We start from the raw sequence: 24,168 nt of genomic DNA, 5'->3' as shown, positions 1-24,168 counted from the left end.
AACACAGGATATGCACCCAGATAGCTGAGGTGCATATCAAAGGAATGATTTCAGTGAGCCCAAACTCTGGCATCTTGCCATACATAGAAAGTGCTAAATTCCTTAACTTGAGATATCTAGTTTTCTTTTACTAAGAGTAGCCTTTTGTTCCGACTACCTTGGTTGTGTTGCAAAAACTCCTATCTGTCCTGGCTTCCCCCTTTCCTCTTTGGAACAGTTTTCTCAGCCTTTATCTGAGATGCTGTCTCCTGGGCTTTAAGTCCTAAGAATGTCTGCCGAATAAAACATAACTCTCAACTTTTAGGTTGTGTATTTTTTTTTCAGTCGACATTCTTTTATGCAGTATTTTTAAAAAATCAAGTTCTAGTAATTGCAATGAGACAAGAAAAATGAAATGTTTAAGTATTAGAAAAAAAGAATAACTTATTGTTTATAGCTGACATGATTGTTTATATAGAAATTACAAAAAATCTATATACACATTATTAAAGTTAATATAAATTTTGCAAGTTTGCTGAATACTAAGTCAATATACAAAATCAATTATATTTCTATATACCAGCTACAAATAGAAAATTAAATTTTAAAAGATAACCTCTAAATGGACTTGAGGACACAGGGAAGGGGAAGGGTAAGCTGGGACGAAGTGAGAGAATGGCACTGACATATATACACTACCAAATGTAAAATAGATGGCTAGTGGGAAGCAGTAGCATAGCGCAGGGAGATCAGCTCAGTGCTTTGCGACCACCTAGAGGGGTGGGATATGGAGGGTGGGAGACGCAAGAGGGAGGGGATATGGGGATATACGTATGCATACAGCTGATTCACTTTGTTATAGAGCAGAAAGTAACACAACATTATAAAGCAATTATACTCCAATAAAGATGTAGAAAAAGAAATAGAGAATCCAGTTTAAAATGGGCAGAGAAACTGAACAGTTTTCCAAAGTAGACAAAAAAATAATTAACAGTTACATTAAAAAGTGCTCAAGATCACTAATCATCAGCAGAACACAAATCAAAACCAAAATGAGGTATCACCTCAGCTTTCAGAGTGGCTATCACGCAGACAAGTGATAACAAGTGCTGGCAAGGATGTGGAGAAAAGGAAATAACGCTATCCTATGTTCCAGCAACCCCACTATGGATACATATCCTAAGGAAATAAAAATAGGGTATTGAAGCTATATCTTCATTCCCAAGTTCATTGCAGCATTATTCACAATAGCCAAATTATGAAAACAACCTAAGTTTCTCTGAAGGGATGAATGGATAAAGAAGATGTGGCATACATACATATAATGAAATACTGTTCAGCTATAAGAAAGAAGGAAATCTCGCCACTTTCAACAACTTGGATGGACCTTGAGGATACTATGCTAAGTGAAATAAGCCAGACAAAGAAAGACAAATAATGAATGGTATCATTTATATGTGGCATTGAAAAAAAAAAAGGTCAAACTCATAGAAACAGAGTCAGATGGGGGCTGGAGGATGAAGGAATTAGGGAGTGGTTGGTTAATGCATACACACTTTCAGCTATAAGAAGAAAAAGTCTGAGTATCTAATGCAAACATGGTGACTATAGTTTATCGCACTGTATTGTATAATTGAAAATCGCTACGAGGACAGAGCTTAAATGTTCTGAACAACAACAACAACAAAAAAAAGATAAATGTGTGAGTTGAAATATCCGTTAATTAACCAGATCGGAGGAATCCTTTCACAATATATAGACATCAAATCATCACGATGTATACTTTAAATATCTTAAAATTTTATATGTCAATTATACCTCAATAAAACTGTAATAAATTAACACATTAACCTAAAAAAAAAATCAAGTACATGGGTTACCTTTTGAAACAATATATAGGAGTGTAAGTGATCAGATCATTCCACCCCCAAATATGACACTTTGGCATAAGGATTACCTCCAGCTGAAGACACCTGAGAAGTAGACACAGAAAAGGTCTCTGCCCTCCCTCTATGAATTTCCCTTTGTGACGGTGTTCCCCCATCTCCTCTCTACCAGGAGGGGCAAAATTAAATCACAGGAGACAACTCTAGATAAGACTCTCATCGGTGAGAGGAATCTACAAAACAAACCTTCCTAAAACAACTCTTGTCTTCCATTAGTTTCTCCCATATATTTACCTTCCTACAGGCTGGCCCCTAAAAGCCATAAACCCCTTTCCTTTGTCTTATCACTTCTCTACAAATTTAAATTGTATCGCTCTTTGTCAGAATGGTATAAAAGCCTCCAAGCCTAGCTGGCCCAATCACTAAACCTAAGAGGTGCGGGGGAAACTTTTCCTTCCCTCCAGTGGGGAAAACAACCTAGTTTTGACTGTATGAATATGGGCGGGGCTGCTCTGTGTGACAGTGAGCTCTGCCCCCCGCCCCCCCCGCCGCCCCCCCACCCCGTGCTCCCAGAACAGATGTTGCTGAGGGATTCTTACAGGAGGAGGTGGGAAATTGGAGCAGAGGATCTCAAAGATCCGCTCTCCCCCACCTCTGCCACCTAGACAAGGCACACTTAACCACTTAGGGTCAGAAACACTGAGAGAAGGGCAGGGTCCCACATTTGGGAGGACTAATGCTTGCAGGTCAGAAAGTGAAAAACCCTTCAACCGCCGGCTAGACCCATTGTTCCTCACTGAACATAAACAAGTGCTCACAGAATATAAACAAATATCAAACAAGGCCACTCTGTATTTGGAACAAGGCATAGACAAGGCCACTCAGGAACCAAAATATGACTCAACATCCTCCTCTTCTGACTAACATGAGTGGGTCCTGGTTCTTTTTCAGTGACAACTCTGGCCCTGCTTTAATTCTCCTACCTTCTGGATAAAAATTAAGATACCCGTTACAGAATTGTCCCTGCTTCTTGACTGTGTCCAATTCAAAACTGTTCCCTACTTCCTTAAACCCCTCTTAGAGGTACCCAGCACAGACCCAAATCCTACAATAAGTTCTTCCCAACTCCCTCTTACCAAGATACCTCATGGTTTCTCTTAATGCATTCTCCCTTAACAAACAAGCTAAATAACTCTAATTCATTTTGACTGTGGGCATATTCCTGGTAGAATTTGATCACGGGCTTTATCACAGTCTTAGCTTTATTCTGCCCAGTCCAACAATACCCAGACAGGGAGAAGCAAGGATTTTAAGGGCTACCTGGAAGGTTCAGTGGTCCTGAAACAACCTGACTTGGGCAAGTAGTTTGGGGGGCAGAAAGAGAAAAGGGAATTAGGAAAGCTTGAGTAATTCTTCTTCCTCAGCCATTAACCCTTTCTGTGGCTTCAGGCAAACCATCTCACTTTAGGTCTTTTTCCATTTCTGTACAAGAAAAGATTTGAATCTATTTCTAAGGCATCTTCCAACCTAAATATTCTAGGATCCAAACTCTACAGGTTCTCATACTCCCAGGTAAATGTTCCCCTACACCAGTTATTTGTAGAACATTGTCATCATTGTTGCCATATCTACATACCACCTGTTGTTATGTAAGTAAATAATTTTTCAAAATTTTTTCTTTAAATGGACTCAGTTTTTACTTAAATTTACAAAGTAAAATTTACACCACTACTTAAAGGGAAATCAAGTACTGCTTGGTAGAAGTGGAAGAATTTCTACAAACACACATATACACAAACCCTAAAACAATGTTATTTAACTGTATATGTTGTTACCTTTTGATGAGATTTGGAAGCCTTTGCTCTGCTAAAAAGGGAGATAAGCAAATGTTAGAAAAATGTTAAATACATACCAGTCGCAAACACACTTTCTCTTTAGTTTGAAACAAGACTTTCTCACTCTGCCTTTCAGTGTTACTTAATGTCCTGTATATACATGCATCCTTACATCCTTTCGGTCACCCCAAATGGTTTATATATCCCACAGTTTAGGAAACAGTGTCCATCTTTTCTGCTTAACTTGGGCTCATCCTTCAGTTCTTAGACTTAATATAAATACCTCAGATTAAATATAAAGTCCTTCCAGGACTACTCCCTAACTGATTACCTCCTCCTTACATAGTAGGCATTAAATACACTTTTACTGAAAGAATATTTCCTCGTAATACTTTTTCATAGCAATTATCACAGTATGCCATGGCGCGTTTCTGTCCATTGTCAGTCTCTTCTTAACTTGGCCATAAATTCTTGTGCACTTCTGTACCCCAGATCTTGACAAAGTGGACCCCCAAGGAATGCAAACGAGATGAAGGAATAAACCCTGCTCTGTTCCTGCAGCCTCTGGCCGGTTTAGCCCCGCCTCCTACCCCCAGCCCCGTCGAGGGCGGTGGGCGGGGCCACGCATGACGCAGGCCGCACGTTTCAGGCCTGAGAAACCGTTGCGCTTCTGAGGAGACGCCTCAACCCGCAGTTACTACAGCGCTAGGAGCTTCCGCCTCGGCCACCTCCATCACCCGCATCACCATGGGAGCAGTGCTGGGCGTCTTCTCCCTCGCCAGCTGGGTGAGTTCGGGGTCTGGTGTCTCCGTCGGTCCTGTGGTTTGGGGGAGGGCGATAAGGGCTCCCCAAGCGCAGACCCCGACGGGCCTGGCGCCCGGGGCCCGGGGTTTGGGGGTCCGGCCCTCGGCTGCAGAGGGTATCCGGGGGCGTCCAGGATAAAATCCGCGATGCCCTGCAATCAGGATCAGGCGGTTCGCCTTCTGTGATTGTGGAGGAACGTAAGAGGCCAGCCCTCCATTGTTTACAATTTTGATTGCCCCGCCCCGTGAGCCGTCCGGCCTCTGGGTTCCTCCGGAGCTGGAATGGGACCTGGGACTGAGCTCGGCTCCCGGGGCCCGGGCTCTCTGGTTCACTTCCAAGCACCTTCTTAAGGTGGCGTCATTTATTTGAGCGGGGGTGGGTGGGGCTTGAATAATATTTTTATCCCCTAGCACAGGATTTGCCAAAGCTACAGAGTCTATGGCAGAGGTGAGATTTTAACCGAGGCCTGTCTGCGGTTCTGGCGCAGTGGAAAGACGGCCTCGTGGGTTATTATTCAGAATTGGAAGTCATGGCCTGAACATTTGGGGACCCTGTACAAGTCATTTCTTTCTGGTTTACCTTAAGATGAGGACAGTCACCCCAGCATTCCTCGCCTCAAGAGCTGTTGTGAGGATGAAGTGGATAAATCGATTGAATCACTTTGTAGATTGTAAACGCCTTTTAAAAATTCCTTTTAAAAAAGGAATTTTGGGATCTATGGAAGAGAATATGATGAGTTCACTCATACACTCGCTTCCGAGGAGCATGATTCCTTAACTGCCACTACTTTTTCTTAGGGACAGAATGTATTTTCCATCCTTTAAGGTTGTTGATCTTAAATGAAAAGGGCAGTTGGTCTTTTAAGGGCCTAGGTTGTAGTGGCTCTCCAGTTTTTCAACCTTGACCCAAAGTAAGAATAAATTTTACGTGCTTGATTTAATATACCCATTTAGACACAGGTTGAAATAATTCTTACCTTTGCCCCCTGCTGTACAATTTTTCTTTTCTTTCACATTAAAAAAAAAAATCCTGGTCAGTTGATTTTCTTTCTTTCTTTCTTTTTTTTTTTTTACAGTTTACTAGTGGGTCAAACTCACTGTTTACAAAATAGATTTAGAAAAAAAAATAGTTAAGAAGGAAATTAATTAGGGCGTGAATTGGTAATTTGAAACTGGAAACACATTTTGGCTTTGATGTAAAGCTGAGATTTGAATTGATGCCATCAAAGCATTTCTACCTATAAATCACTTTTATATTTTATTAATTCCTTTTGTTCAAGAGGAGCAGCAAGGAATTCAGTGTACCAGAGAATGGAATGAGTGAGGGGAAGAATAATAGTAAATGAAGTCAGAAAAGTAAAGGGAGCCAGATCACGTAGATACCCATTGGCCAATTTAAGGACATTGGCTTTTACTCTTATGTGATTATGGGGATCCGTTACGGAAAGGAGGAATGATGTGATCTGACCAGTGTTTTAACAAGGTTGCTGTGTGGAGAAAAGATGTTAGAAAAGAAAGGGTAAAGCAGTGTAGGGGAGGAAAAACTTCCATTCTCAATGGGTTAGTGGTTGGGGCCTGCGAATTAAACTGAGAAAAGACAAATTAGCAAGAGAAAAAAAGAGTTCATGTACTTGTGCAACCCACATACACGCAGGGGTTCTTGGTGATGAATAACTCAAAGAGGTGGTTAGAATATAGGGCTTATTATATGCCTGACTTAATTGGGGTTAGGGTTAGGATTGGGTGGGGCAGAAAAGGGCTTCCATGGGAATAACAAATAGGTTTCTTTAGGAAAGACAAATGGGTTTTTAGGAGAACAAACAGGAGATAAGAAAGTTTGTGATAGTACTTGTTTCTCTGAGTGCAGAGGTCTTTTTATCTTCTTCGTGGCCATAAAACTTCCTTGGAGAGACAATTTATGGCAGTTGTTGCTTTCAGTCAGATGAGAAAAGCTCTGAGAAGGCATTTTTTTCTGCTTCTTTTGAATCTCACATGTCTTCATCTGAAAATAATTTTTATACTAACTCAGGGTTCTGAATGGGTTGCTATAGGAGTGAGACAGGAGCTATTGCATTTAATCCAGGTGAGGGATAATAGTAGTGGCTTGGACCAACGTGATAGCTGAGGATGCTATGAAAGTGGCCGGATTCCGGATACATTTTGAGGATAGAGCTGATGTGCTGACAAATGGAATGAGGGTTTTGGAAAAAGAGAAGGCATGGAGGATGACTCCAGGGTTTTTGGCAACAGTCACATACTCTTCCTTTGGCAACAGGAAGAGTATGTGACGCAACCTGGGTCCTTGGACTCTTTAATCAACAGAAATTGATAAGAGGCCAGAGGAGAATTTCAGCCAAGCAAGAGAGAGAAAAACAAGTAACAGATGGGGGAACTGGTTCCTTAAATGGGATATGGGTAGGGGCGGATCAGTGGGTTGAGCAAGAGGTGTGGCTTAGGTAATCTGCTCTCCCCCTTGGTGGGGCTCTGTGCAGGGGTCGCGCACAGTACCCTGCTATTGCTCTGTGCACCTCCGAAGTGGCAGTTGGTTTGTGGCTTTTTTGTATCTTACCGTTCATGTGTGCAGTTATTTTGAGTCCCTTATAGTTTCTTTGTATTCTGTTGCTCAAGGGTTAGTCCATGTGCAAGCACTCAGGTAAAGGGTCCCAGGCTCCAGCCTCTCTCAAATAGAGTTGTTTACTGAGAGGGAGAAGTGACATAACATAGAGTAGGACAAGTTTGTTCCACAGATTGAGTACCTACTGTGTAAAGGTGCAAGAGATATAACACTAGGTGGGCCCCCCTCAAGGTACAAGATGTAAACAGGTAAGTAGGTGTATTGGTTTGCCAGGGCCTCATAACAAAGTACCGCAGAATGGGTGACTTAAATTACAGAAATTTATTGTCTCATGGTATTAGAGACTAGAAGTCTGAGATTAAGGTGTCAGCAGGGTTGGTTCCCTCTGAGGGTGGTGAGGTAGACTCTGTTCCAGGCCTCGTCCCCGGTTCCTGGGGGTTTGGTAGCCATCTTTGCTGTTCCTTTGCCTTATCAGGCTCTGCCTTCATCTTCACATGACGTTCTCCCTGTGATGCATGTCTGTGTCCAGATTTCTCCATTTTATGACATCAGCCGTGTTTGATTAGGGGCCCACTCTTCTCCAGTATAACATCATTTTACCTAATTACATCTGCGGCAACCCTGTTTCCAAATAAGGTCACATGCTGGGTACTGGGGATTAGGACTTAAAACCTACGAATTTTGGAGGACACAATTCAACCTAAAGCAAACAGTAGGCAACTATCAGTAGTTTATTTAATTGGCTGGGGGGAAAAATAGCTAAAGGGAGTCAGGAGTGTGAGACTACAGACAAAATAAACCCGTAGCAATTAGTGTCATTGTTTTCAGGTGTAAAATGTCTGTATTTCTATCTGCGACCAGATACAGACTTCTATTACAGTCTTTTGACCCAGATTGTAGTTAAGAGTTGGAGATGAGCCTGGGTGGTCAGTTCCCCGTGGCTGTTTTGATTATGGATATTAACGGTTACCTTGATATACAGAGCCCCTGCTATGAAAGGCATTGTGCTAGGTGCTATGTATTCCTGACATTATCTCATAAAAGATTATTACTGGGACCATACTGTAAAACCAGAATCCCCCAGCGTTGCATTTGCTGCTTCTGCTGGTGATTCTGAACTAGCCTATCCTTGTAATGTGACTTCATAACATCACCTGTCAAAGCAATTCAGGTGGTTTCCTATTCAAGTGTATAGAAGAATGACAAAGTATATCCTCTCATCTGGAATGCTCATTAGGAGAATTTAGCTGACCAAAGATCCAGGTTACTTTTTTTGCTTTAATTGAGGTAAAATTCATATTACATAAAATTAACTATTTTAAAGTGACATTTAGTATATTCACAGTGTTGGGCTATCATCATACCTGTCTGAGTCCAAAACATTTTCATCACCCCAAAGACAAACTCGATTTCTGTTTAGCAGTCTACTCTCTTCTCCCCACTCCCTCCAGCCTCTGGAAACCACTAATCTGCTTTCTATCTCTGGATTTACCTATTCTGGATATTTCATATGAATGAAATCATACAATATGTGACCTTTTGTGTCTGGCTTCTTTCACTTAGCATGATGTTTTCTAGGTTCACCTATGTTGTACCAGCTATCGGTACTTCATTTTTATGGCCAAATAACATTCCATTTTGCAGGTATACCACATTTTACTTATCCATTCATCAGTTGATAGACATTTGGGTTGTTTCTGCCTTTTGACAATTGTAGTTGGTGCTGCCTTGAACATTCATATACAAGTTTTTGTTTGAATACCTGTTTCAGTTCTTTCGGGTGTATATGTAAGAGTGTAGTTACTGGGCCATATGATAATTCTATGTTTGACTTTGAGGAATCTCCAGGTTACTTTTTTTTTTTAAATAAATTTATTTATTTTTCGCTGTGTTGTGTCTTCATTGCTGTGCGTGGGCTTTCTTTAGTTGCGGTGAGCAGGGCTACTCTTCGTTGTGGTGTGCGGGCTTCTCATTGCCATGGCTTCTCTTGGTGTAGAGCATGGGCTCTAGGCACATGGGCTTCAGTAGTTGTGGCACGTGGGCTCAGTAGTTGTGGCTCGCGGGCTCTAGAGCGCAGGCTCAGCAGTTGTGGCGCACGGGCTTAGTTGCTCCACAGCATGTGGGATCTTCCCAGACCAAGGCTCGAACTCCAGGTTACTCTTGAATGGAGCCGAATGTCTCTTGCTTTCATTATTTATAAGGGTTTCCATGTAATGTTGCCTTATGCTGTAATATCAGATTTGGTAGCTAGGATTCCCAGAAAACAGCAAGTGGAGTTAGTTTCTATTTTTCTCAGTGTTATTGTTTTTAAATAAAATATGCTGTCTGTGAGAACATAACCAACATTTATTGGGCTTTTACTGTGTTTTAGGCACTGTGTTGAGTGCTCATTTAATATAGCAATGTCTGAGGGAGGAAGATTCTGTTATTGAGTTTAATTTACAGATGGAGAAATAAGCTTACATTATGTAACTTGTTGAGGTAAAGTGGCAGAAATAATATCAACTCCAGAGCCCATGCTTTTAACCACTTCCTCCCAGCTATAGTTCTCAGTTAAAACTCTCAAAGCCTGGTTGGCCTCATCTTCTGTTCTGGATGTCACAAAGGAGTCCACTGAAGGAGGTCTCAAATGGTAATGATGTGCTTATTACAGGTTCCATGCCTTTGCGGTGGTGCATCATGTTTGCTGTGTAGCTGCTGTCCCAACAGTAAGAATTCCACTGTGACTCGCCTCATCTATGCTTTCATCCTCTTCCTGGGCACTATTGTATGTTGTATCATGTTTCATGAAGGGATGGAAACTCAGCTGAAGAAGGTAAGTAGAGGTAACCATAACCTTATTTAACGTAGTGGTTTTTATTATTTTTATATTTTGCAGAGTTTTAGTTGTAATTAGTACTTATTTCTTCACTGTTGTGAAAGTCAAGTTCGTTGGATTTGTTGGCATTTTAAATTTTGGTCATAGTCAAGACACAGAATATAAAGGTATCAGTCTTTTCCCAAAGTAAAGGTAGTCAGAATGAACATCTTTAGTCTAACAGCTTTGGGAAAGATATTAAAAGAGTGGCCCTAAAACTTTATCTTTTCTTATATGTTTAGTTTTAAACATTTAAACTAGACTGGCCCTTCACCTTCAGAAGGAGTGGGTTGTAGCATGAAAACTCATGGGAAAATGGGAGATAACCTCATCCACAGGTAAGGGCCAAAAAGAGAGCACTCAGGACTTCCCTGGTAGTCCAGTGGTTAAGAATCCGCCTTCCAATGCAGGGGACGCGGGTTTGATCCCTGGTCGGGGAAGTAAGATCCCACATGCCGTGGAGCAACTAAGCCCGCGGGCTGCAACAAAGAGTCTGCACGCTGCAATGCAAGATCCTGTGTGCTGCAGCTAAGAGCCAACGTAGCCAATAAACAAATAAATAAAATATTAAAAAGAAAAGAGAGAGAGAGAGCTCTTGCCTTTTATTTTCAAAATGCAACTTGTTTATTCTATTTGGTGACAAGATTGTAAGTGAATTGGAAGGCAAAGAGAGAAGTCCCACAGGAGAGTCTTGCAGTTGTTTAAGTGGTCAGTTTTAAAAATCCAGGCTTTCCTATTGTGGAATAGAATCTCTCTTTAAATGTGGATATTCCCATAACATTAAAATTGCTTTTTCCAGATTCCTGGATTCTGTGATGAAGGACTTAAAACCAAGTTGGCTGATATAATCATGGATAAACATTGTGATGTGCTGGTTCGTTATAAAGCCGTATATCGAATCAACTTTGCCTTGGCCGTCTTTTTCTTTGCCTTCTTTCTGCTCATGTTAAAAGTGAAAACGAGTAAAGATCCCAGAGCAGCGATACACAATGGGTTTGTAGGAATTATTTATTATTAACTTGTTATGTTATGATGTGCACCCTCCCCTTCAGCAGTTAATGTTGCCATTTTGATGAAAGCAGTAGAGTATGTAAATCAGTGGCCCAGATGTATTTCCGACCTACTATACATGGGAAGTTGTTTCAACATCATTTTCAGTTGGAGCCCTGCAGCATGGAAGAGGTAGAGTGGACAAGGACAATCTTGTCTTTTTCCTGTATTTTTTAAAAATACCTTTGCTTAAAGTGCCTAGATTTTTATGGAACACCTATGAAACAGTTCAAGCATTGTACTAAGCACTACACACACACACACATTTTTTCTTTCTGTTGTTAAAAGAGAAACATTTACCTGATATATTTAAACAGTATACAGAAAGATAAATAGTGAATATATTTGGGCCCCTGATTCACATATTCTGTCGCTTCCCGTTCCTGATCCCCGGTTCCCCTTTACAGGGAGGTTAAATAAATTGCCTAAGATGTCTCAGCTAGTGAGGGTTGGAGCTAGGATTGAAACTCAAGTCTGTCCAGCTCCAAAGCTGCTTTCTTTACACTCTGCCATACAAGGCAGTCTTTAAAGATTGACTGAAAGCCAGGTTTGGTCCTGGCCTTTGCCAGTGACGAACTGTGTGATTGTGGGCAAGGCATTTATGTCCAATCGCCTGATGTGCGGCAAGCCAACCTGAGATGCTGAGGTTTGCAGCAGAGACGGGAAGACAGACCTCAGATCTGCCTCCCCGAAGGCGAGAGGCTTTAGTTATTTATGGGATAGAGAAGCAGAGTAGTCTTAGGTTTGGGGAAAGGGAATTGGAGGTAAGGAAAAGGTGAGGTAATCAGTGTTCTGCACAGGTGTATCTGAATTACATGCTTCTTAATAGGATGTATGTTCAAAAATGGAGATGCTTAGCATAATCTGAGGGTAGAGTTTTTGGCACTCTGACATAAAAAGGATCATTCATTTTTGGCACTGACATCAAAAGGGTTATTCATTGCACATCTGTGCAGGCCCTGTCTTAGGGTCAGTGGTCCCGACCAGTCTTAGGCAGCTTGAACTGGATAAAAACTAACTCCCAGTTTCTGAAAAACGGCTTAAGCCCCCGTTACTATAGTGACCCACGAGTCAGAGGCACGTTATCTACAGGGGTAGTTAAAAAAGAATCTTGTGGTATATTATCTAGGCCATATGAAGGTTGGAGGGTATGAAATTTGAAAAAAAAAAAATTACGATGAGCCTTTTGAAGGCAAGGCTGCAAGCGGGGGTGGTTCTATAACCAGCTGTTCCCTTAGCACTGTTGTGTAAGGCAAGCTCAAGAATTTCTGTTGGGCACCAGTGTCTGTTAACTATGGGGCACAGTTTCAGGATGGGTTTTTTAACACTATGGGGCATGGTTTTACCATGTTGTAAAGGAAGGATTTGGTGATTCACTTTCCCCCAGATCTAAGTTGATTGCTTTATATTTAGCTAACATCGTTAGTTTAGAATGCTCCAAAATTCTAGAAAAAGGCCTATCTTTAAGTGCTAAAAGTAGGGAAATAACATGTTTCTTTCTTGTGAATGTGCATGATTTGGTCTCTGTGCTAACGTTTGTCCTTAAGTTGTGTGAGGTATTGAGTGAAGTAGTTTCATGTCAAATGAAGAAATAAGCCTAATCATGTTGGAAGTGGCTAGTAAGGCTTTATTTTTGCATTTTAGAAATTCATTTTTCTCAGTGTAAGGGCAAAAATTAGCATTTCATAAGTGTACTTTTATATTTTAATAGGTTTTGGTTCTTCAAAATTGCTGCCATTGTTGGTATCATGGTTGGATCTTTCTATATCCCTGGGGGCCACTTCACCACAGGTATGGTTCACTATTAGGGGGGTCAATTATAATATATACAAACTCTACAAATGATTGAGTTAAAGCTACATTTTCATTACTGATTTTTGCAGAACTGGTAATTAAATGAGATGGTGTCCAATTACCATGACTTGGTACTAATATTAAGATATTAATTGATTGATTAAAGCCGGGAGGCATTCAGCCCACTTCTCAGCTATTCTGGAACCATATGTTCGTTTGCCAATATTTTAATAGTTTCTCTTCTCACTTGGCAATACCACGTTAATCGGAGAGCTTGTCAACGTAAGGGCTTGTAACCATGTGTTCCACTATTCCTGTCTTAACCTGCTTCCTTATCGTGACATCTGTGGATTTCCACTGTGATTTTTATCCCTGTAAGTAAAGGAAAGGGCTTATATCTTTTCCATTTGGAATGTCAGACCCTAGGCTCCCCTTGGCACAAGCTAGAACAAGTTTGAAAAGGTCTGAAACCCAACAGAACACTTCTCAGAGAATGCCTTTGAGTTTGGAATTGCAATAATCTTGCTGTACTGCTGGAGACAATGTCTTTATTACCTCTCTATTACTTGAATTGAAATCTTTTTAGAATGTTGGACAGTAACATTCTGAAATGTTGCTCCTATGGTGAAGAGTAACTGTGCTTTTGGTTTGTAGCCTGGTTTTTTATTGGCATGGTGGGGGCTGCCTTCTTCATCCTCATCCAGCTGGTGCTGTTGGTGGACTTTGCTCACTCTTGGAATGAATCATGGGTAAATCGAATGGAAGAAGGGAACCCAAGGTGCTGGTATGCGGGTAGGTATCTAAACCCCTATGAGAGCCATACTGCATTATGCTACGTTAAATAGGGTGAAAATTGGTCCTCGTTAGTATAAGAGTTTGTTATGACTGTGGGCATTCATGTTTGTTTTCTTTTTTCTAGCTTTACTGTCTGTCACAAGCATGTTTTATATCCTGTCAATCATCTCTGTCGTATTGCTCTACACATACTACACCAAACCAGATGGCTGCACAGAAAACAAGTTCTTCATCAGTTTTAATCTGATCCTTTGCATTGTGGTTTCTATTATGTCAATCCATCCAAAAATTCAGGTATGGTTGTGATTTCTGCTTCTTCCTCCTGTGAAGGATTTTTAATGAATGCTAAACTTGAAACCTAGGTAACCTGTTGTATGAATTTATGTCCAAGTTTATCTACTTAAACATTTTTCTACTTCAACACGATAAAGTCTTCTTAATTATAACTTAATCACTCTAAAATGTGCCATGGAGGGCCAGTAAATGAATAATTTCCCTATTATTTAAGAAAAAAATCTATGTAACTTGAGAATTTATCATTCTTATAAAATTGTTTATATCATGAGACTGATTCTTAGGAATCTTTAGCAAAGATATTTTAGGGGAATTCAACTAGAAAAAATAATTGATTTTAATATTTAAAACAACTCATGCTCCTGAGTTTCCTCATTTAAATACAATATTTTTAAAATTCAGATATGAATTTAGGTGTGAAAAGAACATCTAGACATCACCTCTCCTTTTTTATTTTTATTATTATTATTTTTTTTTTTTTTTTTTTGCGGTACGCGGGCCTCTCACTGTTGTGGCCCCTCCCCTTGCGGAGCACAGGTTCCGGACGCGCAGGCTCAGCGGCCATGGCTCACGGGCCCAGCCGCTCCGCGGCATGTGGGATCCTCCCGGATCGGGGCACGAACCCGTGTCCCCTGCATCGGCAGGCGGACTCCCAACTACTGCGCCACCAGGGAAGCCCTCTCCTTTTAAAAAAAAAAAAAAGTTATTTTATTTTTGGCTGCGTTGGGTCTTTGTTGCTGGGCGCGGACTTTCTCTAGTTGCGGTGAGCGGGGGCTACTCTTCGTTGCGGTGCGCGGGCTTCTCATTGCGGTGGCTTCTCTTGTTGCGGAGCTCCGGCTCTAGGCGTGTGGGCTTCAGTCGTTGTGGCTCGCGGGCTCTAGAGCGCAGGCTCAGTAGTTGTGGCGCACGGGCTTAGTTGCTCCACGGCATGTGGGATCTTACCGGACCAGGGCTCGAACCCGTGTCCCCTGCATTGGCAGGCAGATTCTTAACCACTGCGCCACCAGGGAAGCCCACCTCTCCTTTTAAAAGTGAGAAAACCGAAGTTCCAGAGAGGTGATGGGTCACCAAGCTAGCCAGTGGCAAAGCTTAGCTTAGATTTCACTGTACCAAGGAACTAGTAGTAAATCTAAGCCTTTGTGTGATATACAGGAATTTCCAGGATTATGAAATGCCTGAGAACCAGTAGTGCATGCCTCCTCTTTCTTGGTTCTTTTTCAAGCTAACTCAAACTGAAAGGTTACTTGTCATCTTTCAACTGTCAGGCAGAATTAGAAGGTTCTCAATTAATAACAATTCAGTGGGTCCCAGGAAGTATGCTGGGTTTTAGAAATTCAGCCCTTGCAATTCCTATGGCATTGTTTTCTTTTTGATTCTGTAGGAACACCAGCCTCGTTCTGGCCTCCTGCAGTCCTCTATCATCACCCTCTACACCATGTACCTCACATGGTCAGCCATGTCCAATGAACCTGGTAAGGGAGTTTTAATAACGCATTCATTTGGTGAAAAGAAAGTAAGAAATGAGAATGTCCCTGGAAGCCCAGTGGTTAGGACTCCATGCTTTCACTTCTGTGGGTCTGGGTTTGATCCCTGGTCGGCAAACTAAGATCCCACAAGCCGCGCCACGCAGCCAGAAAAAAAAAGAAACAGAAAAAAGAAAGTAAGAAATTACTCCTTTGGTGGGTGCAGAAATTAGAGCTGGAGCAAATGTCAGACAAACAAATGAACAGACAAAAAACTTCACTTAAATGTACAGTGTCCACGGTATTTACCTTTCACGTTTTATTCTCCATGTCTATTCATGGCTATTCAGAGCTGACAGCCTAAAGGACCACAGTCCTTTATATAGTCCAGGCTTTTCCCTGGACTAAGTCAAACTAGTTAAGAGCTGAACAAGGCAACATTGTTTTGGCCCTTTGTAGAATTACTTTAATTGAGTGTTACTTTGGTGGTACAGGCTGCAGAAGAAACAGCTGCAGGAAATCTTTTGTAGATCTTACGGGATTGTTTCTCAGTGGGGGTATTTTATGGACTCCTTTTCAAGGAAAACCATTATTTCAGACCATTCAGTGATGACTCAACTTATTTTTATTGTATTCCTATGTAACTATGTAGAAACAAAACTAGGGATAAACTCCTTGTGCTGTTTTTTTTTTTTTTTTTGCTAACCAGGCCAAGTTTATTGACTCTAGCCTTATTTTGCAAACAAATTAGTTTTTTTTTTAAGTTTTTATTTTATATTGGAGTATAGTTGATTAGCAATGTTTTGATAGTTTCAGGTGTACAGCAAAGTGATTCAGTTATACATTTTCCCATTTAGGTTGTTACATAATATTGAGTAGAATGTCCTGTGTTATACAGTAGGTCATTGTTGATTATCCATTTTAAATATAGCAGTGTGTACATGTCAATCCCAACCTCCCTAACTATCCCTTCCCCCTCGGTAATCATAAGTTTGTTTTCTAAGTCTGTGTAAACTTGTGCTTTAAACACAACTATAGAGCCAAAAAGACTTGCCAGTTAAATTTCAAACCCAGTGAAATCAAGATTGACATTTATGATATTTGACAAATACTTTGTTATTGTAGTTTCATTTCCTTTTTTCTAAAACTAAGTCTGTAGTTGCAACACAGATGCGTTACTGACTGCCCAGTTGCAGGTTCTTTGAAGTGTAGCATTCCTATGTTTTAAATCACGAATGAGTGATGTATAGCACACCCCTCAAATCCTTTTGGACAAAGATGAGTTATACTGAAAGATATAAACAGTTTTTCATTTTCAGATCATTCCTGCAACCCTGGCCTATTGAGCATCATTATGCACATGACCTCACCAACCTTGGCTCCTGCAAATGCAACTGCTCTTGCCCCTACTCCTGCTGCACCGTCGCAGAGTGGGCCTTCTCTGAATAAAGAGAACTTTATTGGGCTGGTCGTCTTTGTTCTCTCCCTTTTGTATTCTAGGTAAGTTTAAAAGTACTTAGGACAAAATTCTTAGGAAGGTTAGTAATAGAGTGAAGAAGCTATTTTGCTTTCAAAAAACAGTGAGAAGAATTACAAAAATTTAACTCTTCCTTATTAAAGTCATTGACTTGCTTCAGTTACCTTGCTGTGTACATTTCTTTAAGTTCAGTAAATCCTCTCATCAAATAATTCCTCCCAGGCTTACTAAGAGATATGTTCTCCTTTGTATAGGAGGATAAAGCCTTTACCTGACTCTGGATCAGCTAGAATACTGGCTCTGAAAATTGGTTGGCTTATCTTTTTTTAAAACAATCTTTATTTTCTGATCACTGTAAATAAAATTTAAACAACTACAGAATTTTATACATGAAATGTTAGTCTGTAGTTAATCCAGGACACCAGATATAACCTATGTTAGCAGTATTCACTCATTCTCCCACCCATTTTTATTGATATTGTCTGTATAAGTGCATGTTACTTTAATAATTTTAAAATATGCAATAATCAAAATGGGCAAGGATATATTTATATAAATTAATAGCTTAAGTGAGAACAGTAGGAAATGAAATGGTCCTCCCTCTAAATTTACCTCTGCTATGATTAACATTTTGGTACATATTATTTCAGGCTTTTTTCCTTTGTTTATACTTACTGTCTATTGACCTATCTGTATCTATATAATTATGCATATTTTTATAAATAGTTACATAATTTTATTTATATCACTTGATATCTAATTTTTTCAAAATAAATTGGGAGCGGGCTACCCTGGTGGCGCAGTGGTTGAGAGTCTGCCTGCTGATGCAGGGGACACGGGTTCATGCCCTGGTCCGGGAAGATCCCACATGCCGCGGAGCGGCTAGGCCTGTGAGCCATGGCCGCTGAGCCTGCACGTCCGGAGCCTGTGCTCTGCAACGGGAGAGGCCACAACAGTGAGAGGCCTGCGTACCACAAAATAAATAAATAAATTGGGAGCATTCTATATAACAGTATATATACTTTCTGAAATGCCTATGAATTTGTCATAATTTGGACAGCTTTGCACATAATGTGTAGATTTATCCTTTTTTCTTTTTTTAATGATTGCTTAAAATATGGGTTGGCAAATAACAGCCCTTTGGGCTGGCTTCCTGTTTTTGTAAATAAAGTTTTATTGGCATACAGCTATGTTCATTTGTTTTCATACTGTCTGTGACTGTTTTTGTTTGTTTTCCTTTGATTCTTGATATTGGGGGCAAAGCTTTTAGTCTTTCACTATTAAGTATGATGTTAGCCCTGACTGTCTGTCTGTTTGTTTGTTTGTTTTTGCGGTACACGGGCCTCTCACTGCTGCGGCCCCTCCCGTTGCGGAGCTCCGGACGCGCAGGCTCAGCGGCCATGGCTCACGGGCCCAGCCACTCCGTGGCACGTGGGATCTTCCCGGGCCGGGGCACGAACCCGTGTCCCCTGCATCGGCAGTTGGACTCTCAACCACTGCGCCACCAGGGAAGCCCAGCCCTGGCTATTTGATAGATGCCCTTTATCAGTTTGAGGATGTTCTTCTCTATTTCTATTTTGAGTTTTTATCATGAAAAAAATATCAGATTTTTGTAAAATGCTTTCTCTTTGTTGAGATGTTCATGTGGGTTTTGTCCTTTATTTGTATGTACTTTTTTATTCAGTCATTTAACAAACTTTTAGTGAATATCTGCTGTGTACTAGAAATGCATAGATGACTAAGGTCATTGTCAAAAAGTTCTATGAATAGCAAGGAAGACAGGAACAGTAAGTGATATAGCAGAAGGAAGAGTAAGGAGCTGTGGGAATTTAATCCAGCCTAGTGATAGGGTGATGCCAGGGAAGACCTCCTAGAGGGCACAGCATGATCAGAGAATTTAAAGGGTGATTAAGTTAGCTGGGAGAAGGTGGGGAGTGCATTCCAAGCAAAGGAGAGAGGTACTTGTGAAGTCCTGAAGCAGACATTGAGAGCATAGTATGTTTTGGGAAACTCCTAGGCAGTTAAACCCTCAAATTGTAACTGATGAGAGTACTGTCTCTGTCTTGTGATGACAGGCATTTAAGCAAACCCTTCAGAAGCCCTTCGGTCCCCAAAGCAGGAGCAGTTCAGAAATAACCTTCATGTGTATAGACCAGTGACAGCATTTCGTGTTCATGGCCCCTTTCTTTTTTTTTTTTTTTGCGGTACGCGGGCCTCTCACTGTTGTGGCCTCTCCCGTTGCGGAGCACAGGCTCCGGACGCGCAGGCTCAGCGGCCATGGCTCACGGGCCCAGCCGCTCCGCGGCATGTGGGATCTTCCCGGACCGGGGCACGAACCCATGTCCCCTGCATCGGCAGGCGGACTCTCAACCACTGTGCCACCAGCGAAGCCCAATGGCCCCTTTCTGACTTACCTTCTTGGGGTCGCTCTCCAGCATCCGCAATGCCAGCAATAGCCAAGTAAGCAAGCTGACCCTGTCAGGAAGTGACAGCGTGATCCTCCGTGATACGACTGCCAACGGCGCCAGCGATGAGGAAGATGGACGGCCTCGGCGGGCTGTGGACAACGAGCGAGAGGGCGTGCAGTACAACTACTCCATATTCCACCTCATGCTCTGCTCGGCTTCCTTGTACATCATGATGACCCTGACCAACTGGTACAGGTAGGAGGCAGAGAGAGAGAGAATCGAGGGAAAAACACTTAGCCCCTCAGGGTTGCCTGTAAAGTCTCCATCCATTGTCCTGACTTCAGAATCCCCTTTCTTTACCCTTATAATGAAGTTGTGTTCAGTGCTCTTTTCTGAAATACTTTTGACTTTTTCTCCTCTTGCATTTGAAATCCAGTTGGAATTCTTACGGTGAAAATCACGGGAAGCCCTTCCAAACTTGAGTTACTTGAGAGAGAAAATCATGACATTAAGTGAGCTGACTTGTCTTTGTTCCCTGATTTTTCTCTGTCTAGAGATGTCCGTATAGAGTATTCTGATCAAAGTAATCATGTGGTAAGGAAGGAGAGTTTCAGGGAGGTCATTTCAATCTAGACTTTGACCAATATGTAGAAGAGCTAGATGTTCCTGAAGAACTTTTTGCAAGGAATAGTCACAGTTCTTCATGCAGGCAAGAAGATAAAAGCTGTTTGAGAGGCAGAGTTCCCTGCTCATAAAAACTAAAAATCACAGCTTTCTCAAGTCTCTTCTAGAAACTTACTAGGGAGTCGTGTCAGTTGAATTTCACTGGAGCATTTCTTAGCTTTTGCTGAGGGGCTGCTGAATGCTGAAATTAGGCTCCTTTACCTACCTCTCTGCTGTTTTCTTAGCCCTGATGCAAACTTCCAGACCATGACCAGCAAGTGGCCAGCTGTGTGGGTCAAGATCAGTTCCAGCTGGGTCTGCCTCCTCCTCTACGTCTGGACCCTTGTGGCTCCGCTCGTCCTCACCGGTCGAGACTTCAGCTGAAGCTCTGAGTGCCAAGGACACACTGAAATTCATAAAGGTCTCCTTTGCTGAAAGCTCACATCCCTTTTACTTTTGCTTCAACTAATATATTAAGCAAACTCTCTGCAAATAAGACTATATCCAGGTTTATATCAGAGGGCAAGAGTGAATGATGCTTGATGCAGGATCAGAACTTTTCGTTTATATCTATATTATGTTTATATGTAAGGATATAGAGTAAAAGGAACGTTTTGCCTTTTAAAGTGAACTACAGCTGTGCTGTGAAGAGAGTTCTTTATTAAGACTTATAGGTTCCTACAACTTTGATTTAACATGTAAGACAGAAAAATGTTGGATATTTGAGGCTGTCGTTAATATATTTCTATTGCAAAATCTTTAAAAAGCATAGTAATTATAATAATGCATTTCTATGACAGTTTTCTTCTGTGAAAGTCTTGTGTGAAACAAGCTCTTTGTTCAGTCCTTAAACTCATAGTGCTTGGGGAGAGGAATACATGTGTGGGTCTTGCCCCAGAAGAGGGGTTGCTAGTATGGCTACTGTTTCTATATCTTGAGTTTTTTCGTTTACTTTTTTTTATCCTACAGTCTTGATGCTGCTTGATTTAAGCCTGTGGCTTTGCCAGAAATGTTAATTTCAATTAAATGCTTTGTAGGTTTGGTTAAACTGAAGATTCACTTGGGAAAACTGTGCAACTTTAGTCTGTGTAATTATCTTGTTATGAGTATGTAAAAGTATAATGCATGTGAATTTATTATTTGCACTATAAAGGTATTTGATTAAAATAGAAAGACAAGCTTTTAAGGCCCTTTCTTTAACAGCTTTTATCAGTTAGCAGCCATTCTATGTTTTTCTTTTTTTTTGGACATATGGACAGTCAGGTTTATAAATCATCTTGCAGAATGCTCCTGTTCCTTCTAAAACTTAAGGTCTGGCTGGTGAGTAGAGTCTTGAACTCATTTGGAAATGGTACTAAATATCTTTTCTGGGCAAGACACTTGGGTAGATGAGCGAGAAGGTCAGCACTGCCGGGAAGCTTTCGGGAGAGGCAGCACACAGGGCGGTAGAACAGAACAGTGCACTCAGGGAAGATTTACTGCGCGTTCTGTACCAGGCCCTGTCAGGTTCTGGGATGCACCTTTCAACATGACAGGCAGCGGCTCTGCCATCTTGGACTTAGAGTTTCGAGGAGGATATAATGAGCTGACAGGTAGTACAACGTGTTGTGATTAGTGCTGTGATTTAGGAATTGCAGAGAACTCAAAGTAGAGGTGCTAGGTTGGGGTGTCATGGTAGGCTTCTTGGAAAAAGTGTTGTCTAAGCCAAGAAACGTTAGGAGTTAGCTAATAAAAGAGAAATGGGGAAGTGGAATGGCATTGCTGAAGGGTAGACTAAATGGTATGTTAAGGGTAGGGAGATTAAAAAAAAAAAAAACATGTTCAGTGAAGCTGTAAAGGGGAGAAGTGGGCAGGGACTAGGTCACGAAGGGCTTTGTAAACCACACTGAAGAGTTTGGACCTTATGCGAGGGCAACAGGGAACATATTCACATATTCAGAGTGACGTGGATGAATGATGTCTTCAGTCACTGTGGCTGATATATGGACAATGGATTTAGGGACATGAGACCGGGGCAGTCCATATAATAAGATTTGAAACAAAGAAGTCAAAGTGAGGATGGAGAGAAACTGACAGCTGAGAGTTACTGAGTAATTAAAAATTTTAACTTGGCAATTGATTAGCTATGGGGGAGAGGTAGATTCCTGAGTCATGCTGATTTAATCACCTGAGTGTATGGTGGTTCCGTTTATATGGTGAGAAAAACCGGAAGGGGAGGAACAATTTGCACTAGAAGAGAAGATGGGAGGTGGTCCCTCAAGATGGCTAAGAGTCAGACTGTTTAGGTTTGCAAACAAGCTTTGCCATTTTCTATCAGTCAGACTGGTCAGTTAATACTTATTGAGTATATACTATGCTTTATGACCTTGGGCAAATGACAATCTGTCTGAGCCTCAGTGTTTCCTTTGTTTGGAAGTTTATCTTAGTACAAAAGATTGTTTAGGGAGTAAAACTACTTTGCAAGGTGCTTAACCCATTTTAAGCACATCTGGTGGTAGCTGCTAATCTCCGTGTGGGCTAATATGAGACCAGACAATAGTCAAAGGTCAGAGATATTCACCCATAATCTGGTGGAGGTTAGATTTGAGGTGTTCTTACAGAATTAAACAGATGGGACATAGAGGGGACAGTATCAGTTGAGCTGTAGGTGAGGGGTCAGGAAACAGGGCTTGATATGAAGTGTTGGAACCACCACCATTTAAACCAGTACCTTATGCCGTGGTTCAGAGATAAAGTTGCCAGGGATTTGGGGGGCAGTTCGGGGAGGTGTAGCCCCTTACTTTGCCATTGAAAAGCAATCACCGCATTTTCCTTAAAGCAGGGCCAGCCAGTTTTAAGACTTTTAAAGGTCCTGAACTTCCAGAACATTACCGTGTACCATCCCCCACCTTATGTCCTTTAAGGTAAAAGCAATACTAAACTGTAAAGTAAGTGTAACAAAGTCCAATAAAGGTTTTATTTTCTTCTCATGATGACAACTTTGATATTAATTTGAAATAACAAATTCTCTTTAAAAACGAGAGGGCAGTGTCCCTGCTTTGCTTGGCTATACCCTAAGAATAAGTTAAAGTTGGCCTGTTGCTAGGACACCCAGTAGTTTACTCAAGACTCAAGTGAATTACACACGTTGAGTGCTGAATTATACACATGCATAAAATATGTCAGTATTTTCGGTAAGCCCAGGATTATACTATAAAGCAAGGGAGTATTGAATCCTCAGACCTCATGGTGTTATCCCATTCCAGAAGAGTCACCTGGTGTCTTATCACCATGAACAGGCCTCTCTGTCCCCCACTGTTGCAGATTGGGGTCCCTGGCTTTGAGGTCAGCAGTGTGCGCTAGGAATTCATCAAAGGCAACATCGTGGCTGCCAATTACATGCCTAGAGCTGGGAGAAAGCTTATAGGCAGGCCCTTGTTGGATTTCCCTGTCTGGGTTGCTCTTGCTAGGTACTCAGTTGGATGGGAAATAAAACTCTTGACAACCAAAGATACTCCCAAAGAACGGCCATAGACCTGGTTTTCAGTGCTTTTTGATGTTCTGGGCCAAACCATGACTGAGGCCTAATTTAAACCAGGAGAGCTTCTTCGTCCACTCCAAGTCCTGCTTGATTATATTTTTCTTTTTACACAGTCAAGCTCAAATGAGTATCCAGTAATATGACTCATGCATTTGATCTCTGTGGATTGATGGCAGATGCCAGGCTTACACTTATTAATGGGAGCTGCTGTTCATCTCTTTACACTTGTGCGTTTGTCTATCCATCCTGTTAGCTAGGAGCCCAAATCAGGCAGCCTACTCAGTGGTCTCCTAATTACTGCTGAATGACTCAAGCCACGTGATGCCTATAGCCTCAGGTGAAGAAAAATGAGAGCTACCCCAAAATAGCAACATGTACCAAGCAATGAACAGACATTATCTACAGCCCTGTAAGGTGCTGATGGTTCTCCCCCTTTTATAGATCAAACCAAGGTGTAGAGAAGTTAGTGTCTTGCCCACAGGTACTTAGTAAGAGGCAAAGCAGAGAAACAAACCCAGGGCTTGATTTTTTCCAATTAGACCCCAATTTCCCTTGGCCCATAAGGATGTAGGAGACAAGATAAACTAGAGACTGCCTAGAGACATGTAGGGGAGCCAGCTGGCTCTCTAAACGCATCACTAATGAAGGAAAGCTAGTAGCTCCCTAAAGGCAATAACTGCTACCTCACTGGGTCACTGTATCCCAAGGTACTGGCACCTTATCAGATAAGAGAGTGAACATTTGGTTAAAAAAAATTTTTTTCCAGAAA

The 24,168-nt window shown here is 41.4% G+C and overlaps 2 protein-coding genes across 5 annotated transcripts in view; one reads left to right on the top strand and one right to left on the bottom strand.

Moving 5' to 3' along the window:
* The window catches only part of PKIG (cAMP-dependent protein kinase inhibitor gamma), a 110,715-nt gene extending 106,299 nt beyond the window's left edge, over nucleotides 1-4,416 (bottom strand). The window contains exons 1-2 of one of the 4 annotated variants that reach the window (XM_060284314.2): nucleotides 4,093-4,323; nucleotides 3,701-3,731 (exon numbers count right to left, since the gene is read on the bottom strand). The gene's annotated coding sequence lies outside the window, so the exon portion shown is untranslated. Of the gene's footprint in view, nucleotides 1-3,700; nucleotides 3,732-3,777 lie in introns of all 4 variants that reach the window. The other 3 variants (XM_060284319.2, XM_060284321.2, XM_060284312.2) reach the window with 3 other exon arrangements.
* Nucleotides 4,324-22,851, top strand: SERINC3 (serine incorporator 3). Its single transcript, XM_030843587.2, has 10 exons — nucleotides 4,324-4,486; nucleotides 9,732-9,893; nucleotides 10,735-10,928; nucleotides 12,697-12,776; nucleotides 13,434-13,571; nucleotides 13,699-13,868; nucleotides 15,250-15,340; nucleotides 16,651-16,831; nucleotides 19,244-19,471; nucleotides 20,125-22,851. Exons 1-10 carry the CDS (start codon nucleotides 4,448-4,450, stop codon nucleotides 20,261-20,263), a joined length of 1,422 nt encoding a protein of 473 aa, XP_030699447.1. The 5' UTR covers nucleotides 4,324-4,447; the 3' UTR covers nucleotides 20,264-22,851.
* The last annotated feature ends 1,317 nt before the right edge of the window (nucleotides 22,852-24,168 follow it).

Source organism: Globicephala melas, chromosome 15 (genome assembly GCF_963455315.2).
Source record: "Globicephala melas chromosome 15, mGloMel1.2, whole genome shotgun sequence".
In the NCBI taxonomy this organism is placed as follows: Eukaryota; Metazoa; Chordata; class Mammalia; order Artiodactyla; family Delphinidae; genus Globicephala; species Globicephala melas.
The sequence above is the reverse complement of the archived record's forward strand: the minus strand, read 5'-3'. Positions and strand labels throughout refer to the sequence as shown.